The 14822-nt window shown below is 36.8% G+C and overlaps 1 protein-coding gene across 2 annotated transcripts in view; it reads left to right on the top strand.

Annotated features, from left to right (window-relative positions):
• The window catches only part of Lrp1b (LDL receptor related protein 1B), a 1858137-nt gene that overhangs the window by 1793478 nt on the left and 49837 nt on the right, over window positions 1-14822 (top strand). For both annotated transcript variants that reach the window (XM_087899923.1, XM_087899922.1), the window contains exon 84: window positions 3596-3757. In XM_087899923.1, the coding sequence (XP_087756049.1) occupies window positions 3596-3757 (162 nt within the window). The remainder of the gene's footprint in view (window positions 1-3595; window positions 3758-14822) is intronic.

The following is a 14822-nucleotide window of genomic DNA, read 5'->3' as shown; positions in this document are numbered from 1 at the left end:
TAATTGGACTCGCTCTGCGCAGGGAATAGCGTTCTCCAAGAAGCCATAGTCTACTGAACAGAAATCACAGCTTTGAGTTGATGGTTGTGGGAGTCCTAGAGAACCTCAGTATGATGCAAGCTCTTGCAATTGCTCTTAGTTGCCTGTCAGATAGTACTTCCTGGGATATGAAGATTTGTTTTATCAAAAAGAAATCTTTTCTTCAAGGGAAGAAAAGGTAATTTTTCTGAAAATAACTGAATTAGAATCTAAGTGTTGTACAGCTCTTGGTACCTGGGGACAGCTTAGACATCTGCTCCTATTTTAAAACATCCATGGTATACAAGAAAACTCCCAAAAACATTCTTTTCCTTCTCTGAGTGGCTTTCATGGAGGAATTACTCAGCACATGTGTGGATCCTCCGTTTTTTTTTTTTTTTCAAACCCGTGTCCTTTGTTTCTTTCATTATTTTAAACATATTTATTTAATATTCATGGCTACAGGAAACGTACTTGATATAATTCACTCCCCTTCATTTCCTCTGCTACTCCCTCCCATTGCTATTCTTTCACAGCTTCTTGTCATGTGCTCTCCAAGTCTTGGAACTGCTGCCCAGGCATACCTGGGTGTGGGATCATCTACAAGAGTATGGGTAGCCTCTGAAAACTTGCATCCCTGAAGGAGATTAGTCCCTCTTGAAGCAGTCATCAGATATTAATGGATTCTCAGATGGGGCAGAGCTGCTGAAATCCATGCTGGGAATTTGATTAGCTTAACCTTGTAGATATAAATAGAAATCTTAGACATGTGGTCTCAGTTGTGGGTTCATATGTGCAATCACAGTTTTCATAACTGACAAATGTTATTTCATCAGAAACACATACTCGCCTTTACTTAGTATTGTCTTCTATAATCATCTGTGTCTTGACAGGAGGATTGTGATTTCAATGTCCCATTTAAAACTGAACACTCCACAGTCTCTTATTGACTGCATGTTGATCAGTTATGGGTCTCCCCGTTAATCACTATCTACTGCAAAAACTAAAAGCTCCTCTGTTTAGAGTTGAGAGATGAACTAATCTATAGAAAGAAAGATAAGAACTCAGGGGACAGCTTATTACTTTGCACATTTAAGAACAAAACAAAAATAGCTCTTGGTTCTGTTTTACACTAGAGCCTATAACCTAGGCTCTGTTGTTTTTGGTCCCATTACTGGTACCAGACCTAGGTTCCAACTTGTGTGGAGTAGGTTTAAATTGAATCAGAAAGTGGCTGATTGTTCCCATAACTTCATGTCACTATTTTCATTTTTTTAACATGAGTATCTCTTGCCAGCTCAGTTGTCATTGTTTTCCATGTTCACAACTGGGTAATACTATTGAAGATTCCATAGGCCTCATAGTATACATAGTGTTTTTCTGTACTTTGAAAGCTAACCAGTATAAATTAAGCTTCAAAGTCAGTAACTACTGGATTTCTCCTTGTCAAATATCTCAAACATATGGAGGCTACAGCAATACAGGCTTGCTCTCAAGTTCTCAAGGGAAACCAGGAGAAATGGTTATAGCCTGTAATTTTTGGGGAAATACTGTCTAGAAGACCAAAAAAATCTAGACAATTGAATAAAAATTCACTATCTTTAATATTTATATTGGATTTCTTATGTTCTCTACTGCTCTGACGCTCTTTAGCTTTTGTACCTTGTCCACTGCCGCTCCTAGACCGTGTCTCAGGTGCATTGCTCTTGGCACGAGTTATTTCTTCTTAAGCCATGCACGAACTCATGTAAAAGAATGAAATAATTCATTTTCTGACATGCTTTTGTTTTCTGTAGTTGCCATATTGGAACCTCATCAGTTTCTTCACTTAATGCCTCGATTTGTTTTCTTTTTCTGTCTTTATTTTCACACTAATTTGCCAGATGAAATATTTTCTTTTCATATCAGCAATCAATAGAGAAAGAAAGGTTTGCTACCACTGAAAAGAAACCTTCTGTTATTATTCTGTAAATCATTTTTGGAAACAAAAAATCATTAACTGGCTCAGCTATAGTAATATATAGCCCTCATCCCTTTTTTTGGGGGGGGGGGGAGCATTGATAGCCATTTATCTACCACCAGACAGCATTTATAAACAATTTATTTTAAAGTGGTGCTATTCACTATAAAAATAAGTATGACTTTTCTTTATCTGGACTGAATTTACAGTATGTTTTTTAGTGTTTTTAAAAGATGCAGCATTCTTTCAAATTACTTAAAACATTGTACAAGTTTATTCATTCTTTAATATTTTGTTCCTTCCAAATACTTCTTTAAATATTGGCTACAAACTTGAGGGTTTATCTCTGGAAGCAACTTACTCTTTTAGCAGCTACTGACCTCCTCTGGTAGCTTCTCTCTAAAGGTGGAATACGGAAAATTCCATATTCATACTGAAATCCACTGAGCTTGTCATCACACCGCCTTTGATCCAGGAGCACATTGTTGAGAACTGCTAGATGCGCTTTTCTTGAAGTTCTACCATACAGAAAGAAATAAAACCATGGAAATTATGTGCCACCCTTTGAATAGAATGAATTATGATATAGAAAACAATTGGATCATTATCATATTTAAAACCTTAATAAGCCTTAATTCATGTACTTCTCAGGGAATTTTATTTTGCCCCGAGTTTATCAATGATGAAGTCTCTGGTGGTACAGACATCCTTTATGCTGTCAAATGAGTGGTTGTGAGCCCTGCTTGAGCCCTGTGACTGAACCCTTGTTGCCATTTATACTTGTGTGTTCATATCCATGTGTTTTCTACAGATGCTTTCCTTCTCACTGTGCCTGCCACTGCAGTTGATGCTTAGTGACAGACAAACCAGGCAGAGACGAACTACTTTATGCAACATGGAAAGCATACAGGAATGTTTGCTATGATGATAAATTATTTTCCAACAAAAGAATGAGGGAAAATATGCAAAGATGATCCAGGGAATGTTTTGCTATGTGATACTCACATTAAACTGCTACATCATTCATTATTTAGTAGGCTACCAGTAATTTGTTTAACAAGTGAAAATATCAAGTTTAGACAAATTATAACCCAGTGGATACATATGTCCCAGTGGATGCATAATATTTAGTACTAAACATTCGGGTGTTTATTTGAGTTAAATAAAATACGTTGTTAATAGATGTAACCATTATACATGATATTTTTCCCCTTTAACCTCATTAAAATATCTTCCTGAAACGTGTCTGCTGATCCTTATTGTACAGTCAGCAGTGATGGTGCATACGAACAAATTATGATTTTTTTTGAATTTTATAACTAAAATAACATATCTAACACTACATGAGTTGAGAAAAAATAATTGAAAAAATTAGATACACATGAGAAAAAAGAACAGTGTACAAGTACAGTTATTCATAAACATTCCATGATCTGACCCAACTGAATGTCAGATATGTTCAGTTTATGCTTCCTTGGATATATAAGCTGATTGAAATTGAAAGGCTCTTGGTATAATAAAGTCACAGTACAATTGTAGACAGACCTTTCCCAGGAACCTGGTATCCTACTTTTTATCGATTGACAGCATGCTTTTGTTTGTTTTTTTTTTCAATAGGAAGACCCACCTGTATCTGTGCCCTGGGCTTTACTGGGCCCAACTGTGGCAAGCCAGTGTGCGAAGATTCTTGTCACAATGGCGGGAGCTGTGTGGTGACTGCAGGGAACCAGCCTTACTGCCACTGCCATTCAGACTACACCGGAGACAGATGCCAGTACTGTAAGTTAAGTGTCCCCCCCAGCAGCATGTTTTGATGTTTACATTAAGTACTACCATGGTACACACCTGGGCCCTCTGCTCTTTTCTTTTTAGCCACACACCATATTTTTCCAGTTCATACTCCTGTTACTTAAGCTCCAATTAGTTTTACATTTTTCTTCTTTCTTTTCTAAGAGATATTTTTGTTTTCTTTCCCAGGTTAAGATCAAAGGCCCATTACTATCACCATTCCCATATTTGCATACTGAACTCCCTACTTCTTTCTTCCCTGGCAACCTGTAAGGATCATCATCCTTTCCCATCACCCACCTCTCTACTGTGGCACAAAGGGCGGCAGTTAAAAAAATCTAGAGGTGGTCCTGCTTTTCTCAACATTAGCTGCCTGGACAGACCAGAATCCTTTCTCCAGCTTTCTAGACATTTCTCTCTCTAGCCAGGTATCTCTGAAAAAGACAAACCCCAGACTTCTCATGCCAGCATCTGTTAGTCACAAATTTATTTCCCTGTGTTCATCTTCTCTTTTATCTGGTAGCAGCATTCTTTCAAAATATCTTTGTTGTCATATTCCTCAGTCATTCTTTCAAAATATCTTTGTTGTCATATTCCTCTGTCTCAGTTTCTCCATTGACTTCACTTCTGCCAAGTTTCTGTATTTACTTTATTGTAGAAAAAGTTCTTAGGAGACACAAGTTGATGATTTTCTATGTCCAGGGGTCAAGTCTCAATTCCTGTTTTACAATAGCTTTTACAAATTTATTGACCTCTTTTTCTAAAGACACTTTCTTGCCTCTTCTTAGTAGGCACTATTCTTGTCTCTTCCCATTTATATTTTTGTTGCATCTTTGCTTATGAAGACTAGTCCAATTAACTATGGCTTTCTTGCTTGCTGAGGGTAAAATGCTTGGCTCCAGTTCAAACATTGTTTTGACTGAAAGTACTACCCTCATCTCTACTTCCTCTATTTCAAAATATTAATGATTCCAATGCAACTTCTCACAATTCACAATAAAAACAATAACTTCTCAAAATAATGTTTTTAAAGCATCATTTTTCTATTCTGAGTTCATTATATTTAAATATTTTTGAATGTTTCATATGGATAAATAAATTTGACAACGAATATCTAGACCTCTGCTGGTTTTGTTTGTTGGTTGGTTGGTTGGTTGGTTTGTTTTATGGTTTTCGAGAAAGGATTTCTTTGTGGCTTTGGAACCTGTCCTAGAACTGGCTGTTGTAGACCCGGATGGCCTCAAACTTAGAGATCTGCCTGCCTCTGCTTTCCAAGTGCTGGAATTAAAGGATGGTGTCACAATCATCCAGCAACCTGAAAGGTTTTTGCAGCACATACACGATGACTCTAAATCTATATATCTGGATGAATCCTTACTCTAAATTTCAGGTCTTGTTTTCAATTTTTTGGGACAACTAATCTTATCTCTCAGGTAACCTAACATTCCTCATCTTGAATTCTCACACTATCTTTCCTTTGTTTCTTTAGCAAGGAACATTCATTACTCAATTCAAAACCTTGAAATCTTTGGTGATGCCTCAGTGTCTTTCAAATCATGTCTTTAACTTTAAAGCACATCTAGAATGTGGGCCTTGCTCATTGATTCTGTTCTCACTCAACCATTCAAGCTGCTAGGACCAGTTTTTTTTTTTTAATTACTAAACAATATTCTTACTTCCTCTCTTTGCCACTGGTGTATATTACCAAATGACAGTCACATTTGCATATTTTGTGTAAAAGAAAATTTCATTCTATTTTAAACACATTCATTGAAATTTTTATATCTACATGTACTCAGATAATTGTTTTTCTCATGTTAGTTCTATGATTTTCTTTGTTCTACAATCTAAACAGAGGCAGAGATTTACTTTTGTCCCACAGATTCTTGGTTCCAAATAATCACACAAATGTATATATTAATTACAGAGTGTTTGGCAAATAACTCAGGTTTAATACTAACTAGCTCTTACAATTCCAGTGAACCATTTCTACTAACCTACATTTTGTCACGTGGCTTTGTGACTTTTCATGTTCTCTGGCACATCTTGCTTCCCTGGTAATTCACTCACACCTCTGACTCTCCCCTTAGTTCCTCCTTATATCTCCATTTGGCTTTTCAGCCTGACTTTATTCTGCCTTGATATAGGCCAAAATAGCTTTATTATAAATCAATGGGGGCAATACATATACACTGTGTACAGACGGATTATCCCACAGTACTAAAGTGTACTGGGTATTATTATTTTTTAACAATGATTTCAAGAATACACCACTAATGTAGCCTACAGAGTCTTTTGGGTGACACTCATGTATATATTTAAGTTAGAGGCATGATCAGAACCAGGCAATCAGCCTTCAGGACTCAACCCTTAAATTTACTTAATGTTTACCAAAGCATACCTCACGTCTCTGGCCAAAGAAGGAGGCACAGGAAACAGTACAGAACCAAGCTGCCTAAGCTACTTTACTTGATGTAATTATCCTGCCTCATACATTACAGTGGGACCATATCTGCAGCAGTAAGGAAATGGTTAACAATTGCTCTCCATTTCCTCCCTAAAAGTTCCTTTCTTCTCCTATATAGATGTCACTACACTAGGCCTACTGTCATGTGACTGTTGTATGTCCCAGGATAGCAATCACATGGGATACAATCCAGTTACGCTCACATAATCTCATCCATATCCTTACTAACCCATCCCTCTCCCATCAAGCAGAGCAGAGGATGCCAGGGTAACTGCTTTCTCTGAAGGCACTAATTATCTTTTACTTTTGTTCAATGATTTTTAAAATCCGTAATGACTTCTATGAAATGAAGGGAAATTCCAGCTGCTGTCTCTTACAAGGTGCAGACTTTATAATTCTCTTCTTACTCTTGTAGGGCCACACCCATGGCTATCCTCCATCTAAATGCAACTTTTCTGGCATTGAGACTATATCCAGTGCTTGCTAGTGAACTTTTCACTTTCTCTTTAGTTTGAACTGACATCTACTTCTTTCTTTCAACTCTGTTATTTTGTGTCTCCTTTTTTTGTTTGCTCTGTTATTTTGTTTATTGTATCTTCTTCAGGTGTCAAGTTTTTTGAAAATCAACCTTGCAGCAACAGCTGATAAACAAACTAATAAATAGTAATTTCACAGAGAGCATATCTAAATGAAAGTGTATGGAAAAGTTAATTAAAAGACAATCGACATATTATATGAAAAATGTTCTATATGTGGTTAATCCATAGTTGTTATGTATGGTGTTCTTGGTATTTTGTTTTAAAGTATCTTGTATGTTCCAAACTGACCCAACCTCTTATATTTAATCAAGAATGACCTTGAAAGTGTTATAGGATGTTAATTCTCCATGCTATTTTCAGACTGCTCAGACTGTAGGCATGTCCCACCACACTCCATTTGAGTTCAGTTTTTAAAATCTTTTCTCCATTCATTACCTTGTACCAATTGCATTATACTCTAAGATTTTTTTAGTTTTAAATCAAATATTCAGAATTCTTGATGCTCTTTGAACTGCCTTAAAAATGCTATATAGCCATCATTACAGAATTTTGCATTCTTCCAAAGAACAAATTCAGTTAGCTTGCATCTTAATTGACAACTTAATAGAATCACAGTGTGTGGCAGCCTGCTGCTTTACTAGGCTGTGTTATGATTTTATCCTTACTATTAGCAGTCAAAGTGCTTCCCGCCTTTTACTGCAAAACACTTATTTAAATTAACCAATTAATCCTCAGACAGAGGTTAAATAAGTTGCCCAGGGTCCGGAAACAGGCAGAATTAGCCCCCAGGAGTTGTTGATCAAGATGTCAGCTAACATTCCTGAGAACATTGATGCTGTTCTCAGGCTTTGCCATTAAAATGACAAATTCAGCTTCCAAGGAATTGTAATAGATTCGAAACCCATCAGTGTGAGTCAGCAAAGTTCAGTGGACCCAGTGTTTTGTCAAAAGTGTGTCTGGCATATACAACACTCCCACCAGTAAATGAAGGAATGACAGACTGGCTCATTATGGAACCTAATTATAGGCTATTAGTGGGAGGTAAAACATCACTTCTTAGTTGTGCTGAGTTAAAACGTCTCACACCTTCAGCAGCAAGGTACATTTCAGAGGACTGAATGCAAATTAATTTTTAGCAGTAATAATTTAGGGAAGCTATAAAGTAACAAAGCAAAAATGTAAATGTTATTTAAGTTATTTGCTTAAGAAGAAATAGAGCTGAATTTCCATATATGTCTACAGTCAGGAGTCCCGCTATCAATCAAAGCAAATAAGCACAGCATTGTGCATTTAAATTGAACAGTCATTTGTGAAGTCAACACTGTCTGAGGCTATTTTTAATTAAAGGACAGTAACACTAGGGCAGAGCAGTCCATTAAGCCAGCTTACTCTCAATGACATTCGAAGAGCTTGTGCATGGCTCTTTCCGACACATTATCGGGGCGGACATGAAGAGCTGTGTTTCTGAGGCTGATACAATCGCTCAACTTTTAAAGGCTAAGGTTTACAAGCAAAAGTAGTTTAGATTACAGCGTCGAGAGGCCTAAGAATGAGGTCTCTCAATAATATCATTGGTGTTAGAAGTATAGTTTTAAAGTAATTTTTGAGCAATGTCTGAGCTGTGAACATGAATCTATTGTGTTGCTGTAATCAGATTATGTTTAGCATTGGTCTTCAATGAAGTATTGTGCTCTAGTAAGCAGATAAGTCCACATGGTGCCCCCCCAAATGTTAGACTTTGTGTGAAAAGTTGTGTCAGATAGTACCTACGGCCTGCTAAGAATCTGTTGTGTTCAGGAAAGGAAATAAAATGCCATGGAAGAGGTTCATGAAACATGGGGCCACGCTAACACTGCTCACAGAAAGAGCCCAAGATCCACTGTAAAGCTTTCTTCCCACAAGTGAAATCTGGAGGGCGTGAAGAGAAGGTCATCAGATGAAAGGGAACTTGAAGGGCAGCATATGAGGAAGAAACAAGGTGCCGTCTTTTGGAGGACTGTGGGGAACTTACATTTGCAGAGTGTTCGGTGCAGTAATCACACCCTTACATGCCAACGCGTTAAGAGACATGATCTTCTGTCAGTGCCCATAGTATCTTTGAGATGAATATTATCAGTATATTTTCCAAGTCTCCAAACTTAGATTCAGGGATTTTTTTCCTTATATTCTTTATTATAGAGTGTAAGATCTGAAAATTATATGACCCCCAAATCAGGCTTCTTTTTATACAGTATCCCACCATCTGATGCCCTGTCCACACTGTGGCATATACTAACCTGGTCTTCCAAATTTCTACTTTGCTAAAAATATAGGATTTTTAAATTTGAGTTATTAAGCTGAAAGTAAGTCTAAATAGAGAAAGACCTTTAAAAAACTGGAAAAGAATATTATTAGCTCTTCCTTATTATTAAAGAGACAAATGGAAACTGAGACCATAACTGGAATTATAACCATTGATGCAGGAAGTGCAATGGCCATACAGTCATGAAGAACGTCCATGTCTGTCACGTTTTGAGGTTCTTCAGAGCAGTTAGAGTTGCAAAGGCAGAAGTTCTTGAGCACAGCCTTCTGGTGTCTTGAAATTCTTTTTCTCTTGAAAAAAAGAAAGAATTCTTTTTCTCTTGAAAAAAATAAAGAAAGAGAAGAAAGCAGAACCTTCATTTTCTCACTCTCTGGATTCAGTCTGCATTAGCAAACATGTCCCTGGTGTCTTCTTTCTAGCTTCAAAACAAAACCATTGCTTCTGTGGCCAGCCCTCCTCCAGCTGTCTATGCCCTTCTTCTTTACTTGGGTTTGAACTATGCTGTTGGTCGGCTGTCTATTTCTGTACCTTGTCTTTCTAGCTTTCCATTGTTCTGGGAACTTGGTACCTCTGTTTCTCACTGTTCAATTGTATTGTCACTATGCATATTCTGGACTGCCCCACTAGAAGTGACAGCTAGCCTTGCGGTGGTGGGGGGGTTTGTCCTGTTGTATCAGCTGTGATGGAGCATCAGTGGCTGGAACCTGAATGACTGTGCACAGAGATGGTGTGTCTAACTATTATGAGTAGGAAAAGATCAGGTCCCTTGAAACATCTGTGAGTTTGCGCACAAATGGTTCCCTCAGTGTTCGTGAGCATGCACAAAGCTGGTGCTTGGAGCATCTGTGGATACTTGTAGAACACTAACAAAGCTAATATTCCTGTGTCCAGCCTGCTGGGAGCAGGTCTTTTCTGTGTTCTGGTAAAATTTCACTTCTAGGAAGAGCAAAGTTCTAGGAAAATTGTCCATGCAAGTTCTTTAAGATTCACATCTTTCATAAAGAGGTGCTCTCTCTCTCTCCCCTCAGCATTGCTGCCTGCCACTTTTCACAGTGAAATCCACAAAAGTAAATACTGTATAACATCAGGTCAGTATTTCTCAACATCCTAACACTGCTGTCTTTTAATCCAGTTCCCCATATTGTAATGGCCCCCAAACATTAAATTATTTCCACTGCTACTCTGTTTGTTATCACTATGAATAATAATGTAAATATTTGATGTGCAACTCCTGTGAAAGAGTCTTTCAACCTCACTCTCCATCCCACCTCTACTGCACAGGGTTCATGAACTGGATCTTAAGAACCATTTCCCTGAGTGTTCTTGTGTGTGCCATTTGAAAAAGAATGAACTGACATGGTCACTTCAAAAGAGAGTTTTGCATACTCCTTAAAATTAAATATATTCTTTGTAAGAAATATATTCTACAAATTAAATATCAGAACAAATCCATGGACAAAAAAAAATCCACATCCCACAGACACTATGCTCTAATTTTTTTTATTTTGAAAGAAAAAATATTGTAGCCAGGAGATGGTGGTGCACGCCTTTTATCCCAGCACTCGGGAGACAGAGGCAGGCAGATTTCTGTGAGCTTGAGGCCAGCCTGGTCTACAAGAGTTAGTTCCAGGACAGGTTCCAAAGTTACCTTTGGAGAAACCCTGTCTTGAAAAACGAAAATAAAAATAAAAATGTAAAGAACTAAGATAGATTCAATTTAAAGGTTATAAATATTCATATTATTTTAAATTAATCATAATAAAGAACAATGACAGAAAGGTCAGCTAATGGAACTATAGTCTTAATACTTTTATATTAGATCATTTAAAAGATTCTCAGGGTTACAAAAATAGAGTTAAATATGATTGAGATTAATAGAAAGACTAAAATCATGGGAACATTTTAGTATAATGTTGTTTATTCATTAAGAACATAAAAATAAGAAGAAAATATTTCAGTATGTATTTACATAAAGTAATTTAATGGAACAACAGGCAACTACTTCCAAAACAGATTAAGTTTTATGCAAGTTAAGACACATATTTTAATTATTAAAGCCAATTTATTCAATTAGTATATAATAAAAACACATGGGAGGCTGAGTATATCGCACAGAAGGCAGAGTTTTGCCTAGTATATGAAAGACATGTCTATCATCCAAGCACTCAGGATGCAGAAACAGGAGGATCAACAACTTAAGGCCATCCTTAGATATAGCCAATTCAAGATCAGTTTGTAGTATATGAAACGTATCTTAACCAACCAAAATTACATGGATTATCATAAATGTGTAGACAATGGCATACTTTCATATTCAGACTTTCAAAAAAAAGATCTTTCTATAAGTGGGCATTCAAAGAGAATACCTCTTTCATATTAAAGTGAGGAAAATACTCCAATACTATTGTTCAAATTATACATTAAAAATCAATATACAATCAGAATTAAATTTGCATGGCAATGTTTAGAAGTTTACTAATATTTTATAGAATTATCAAATTATGATAGTATAATTGTTAGTTATCAATTGCACCTATGTGTGCGTGTATGTACGTATATTTGTATGTATGTGTTTGCGTGGGCATGGGTGAGTACACATGCACAGAGGCTAGATGTAAACTTCAGGAGACAGTTCCCTTTTGTCCCCCAGTTGCCATCCATGGTTGGTTGCTGTTTTAGAGACAGTGTCTTCCACTGCCCTGAGACTCAGAGGAAAATCCAGTCTGGATTGCTTTTGAGTCCCGGAGATCTGCATGGCATCTCTTCTCCAGTGCTGAGTTTATAAGTATGAAATGTCTCCTTTTCACATGGGTACTACAGATCAAAGAACACATTCTACATTATGCTCACCAAGTTGTTTTCCTAGCCCTTACAGAAAATCTTTATCTCTACTCTATTTATTTTACACTTGGAATTTTAGCAATATTATCAAATAATTCCAAAAATCTGAATCTGAATACTCTCTTTGGGTTGTTTCCCCATTTTAAATCTTTGACAATTTCATATAAAAGGATCTGTAATCCTTTTCTATTCATTCTGTCCCTCTCCCATCATGCCTTCTCAACAAGCCCAGCCACTCTGTTGTCATCTTCTTTTTGTATGTGATCCACTGGTTTAATTGAAGTTGCTCTCAGGAACACGGCAGGAGATTATTTACAAGAGCAATAGCAGTTCATCAATTACAGTATCTCTGAGAAATTCAGGCTTCTCAGCGCAGACATTTTCTTCCCCGGAACTTCACCTGGTGTTTGGACACCAACCTCACCAACTCTCCTTATGCTTCACATTCATGTGAGAGGGCTCACTCTCATAGTCTCGTGCCATATTAACACCAGTACAGATATCAATGCTCATTTCCAACAAAAAAGAACGTTCTCGAAAAGCTACATGTGACAATGAAAAATAGACTAGCCCCACTTGGAGGAAGGGTGAATGAAATCTGCCACAGAAATAACATAGCCTTCTCAATGACGTATATTGATAAAAACTGGTCATTCATTCTTCAGAGCCACCCATACTTCAAAATCTCTGCTGGTAATTTGTAGAGGCAGTGATTCCAACCAATTCTGGACTTGGAATTAAATAAACTATGTGTACTCACAATCAAGTATCTGCCAAAGGAATTGGATATTTGCAAACAACACAGGACATAAATCCTGTGAGGCACAGGAACACATTAAACAAAAATATTTACCTAGGTCTTTCTGACAAAAAAAAATTGTTTCAGCAAAATCCCACAATTCATATTTTTCTTTCAAAATAAAATAATATTTTAAAATCAAGTTTGAACCAAACACAATATATTTCATGTGAAATGTCAAGTAACAAGCTTAGAAAACAGGTTTTTGTACCATAAACCTTCAAATAATTTAAACAGAAGGAAAATAGTGAAAGACCCTAATTTTTAGGGTTCAGGAAGGATCCCCCAGACTCAATAAGCCATGCCAATGGATGCAAACAGCAAGAGGATTATTTATTGTCGAAGGCGCCAACGAGTGACTCAGTACTCCATTCAGAATGAGCCCCCCATGTATTTTTCCAACAAGCATTTATAGGGTCTCAGGGTTACATAATGGGTAAGCATAGCAACAGCAACATCATTGGCCAATTCAAATTAACATATGGGGTGGGTCAATATCAGGACAAAAACAAGTCTAGATTAAACCAGTTTCAGATAGTTTCTGCCCTTTTGGGTTTCAATACACAAAGGACTGGGTGTTTTTCTCAAGGCTACTTCTGCCGCCCACAGATATCCTGTTTTTACCCCCTTGGCAGGTGTAACTGGTCTCAAGACTGCTTCTGCTGCCCACAGATATCCTGTTTTTACCTGGCCTAGTTGATCACAAAAACATCTTAAGATGGAGACTAGGGTTGGGGTGTTTTAATAGAATACTTCTCTCAAAGCTAACATCATAATCTTCATGTTTAACTCTTAGCAGTATAATTACAGTTAGTGGGGACCTCTGAGTGCCAGCCACAGTATCTCTTTCAGGGTTCCAAAGAAAACTTACAGCAAACATGAGACTTAGATCTGAGGGCAAAATTAACTCTCCACTACATATTTTCTGGCAACAGTTTCTTTGTTCTTCTATTCTGAAATTTCAAAGTTACATTTACATGCACAGCAAAAGCAATTCTCTGAGCTTGGATGTCCCTGTATCTTTAAAGGTCCCAAATGTGATCTATATGAAGACTCCTTTCCTGACTTCATGTTCTCAGATAGTTGAAGGGAGAGGTGATATCTAATTTATCTCAAGGAACAGAATAGAGATATGACTGAGGCCCCGCAGAGTGTTGGGGGTTGACCCAATATACCAGTACATGGGGAAGAGTTGTGTCCGATAATCCTTCAGAAGAGATCTACTTTAAGAACAGCTGATATTCAAAAGATATAGACAGCACCTTGCAAATCTGTGTTTATCTCCATCAGAATGCACTCATTCTGGTGGGTTAGCCTTCTGCTCACTCAACTGAAATCTCACTGCATGATTCCTGTGGACCATAGCAGACAATAAACTAAGTGTCATAAAAAATATACTAGAACATACGCTGATAAGTACCAAGCTGCTCAAAGTTTTATATTAAAGACAGTAATTAAAAGAATTTTATACTCAGATGAATTTCCCAAATTTTAAGCTCATAGTTTGAATTTTAGTGTTTTATGCCATGGAAAGGAATTCCCACCTTTATTCTACTGTTCTGTAATGAGCAAAATAATACAACAGAAACAGCAATTAATTAAAAATTGCATTGAAATTAATTCTAATGAATACAAAAGTATATCACTATAACTATAAAGGTATGTATTTTAAAATGTACAAAAATATATAACACATAATATAACAATTAAAACATCAAAGTTAAATAATAAATAAATACCAAATGGTCAATGATATTTTCAAGTTATTGGTGCTTAAAACAATAGATGAAGACAACCCCACCTGCTGTAAACGATTTCATGGGATCACATGCACTCCAAGTATGAGACCTTAAGAATAAAAAGCCATTAGTGCACTGATTCTGAACCTAGAGGTCACAACCACATTGAGGTCAAACAACCCTTTCATAGGAGTTGCATATCAGATACCTTGTATATCAGATATTTACATTACAAATTATAACAATAGAAAAATTACAGTTATGATGTAGCAATAAAGTAATTTTATGGTTGGGCTCATTATAACATGAGGTACTAACTATATAAAAGGATCGTAGAATTAGGAAGGTTGAGAACCAGTTCACTAGTGC

This window comes from Myodes glareolus, chromosome 21, assembly GCF_982192425.1.
Source record: "Myodes glareolus chromosome 21, mMyoGla1.1, whole genome shotgun sequence".
In the NCBI taxonomy this organism is placed as follows: Eukaryota; Metazoa; Chordata; class Mammalia; order Rodentia; family Cricetidae; genus Myodes; species Myodes glareolus.
The sequence above is the reverse complement of the archived record's forward strand: the minus strand, read 5'-3'. Positions and strand labels throughout refer to the sequence as shown.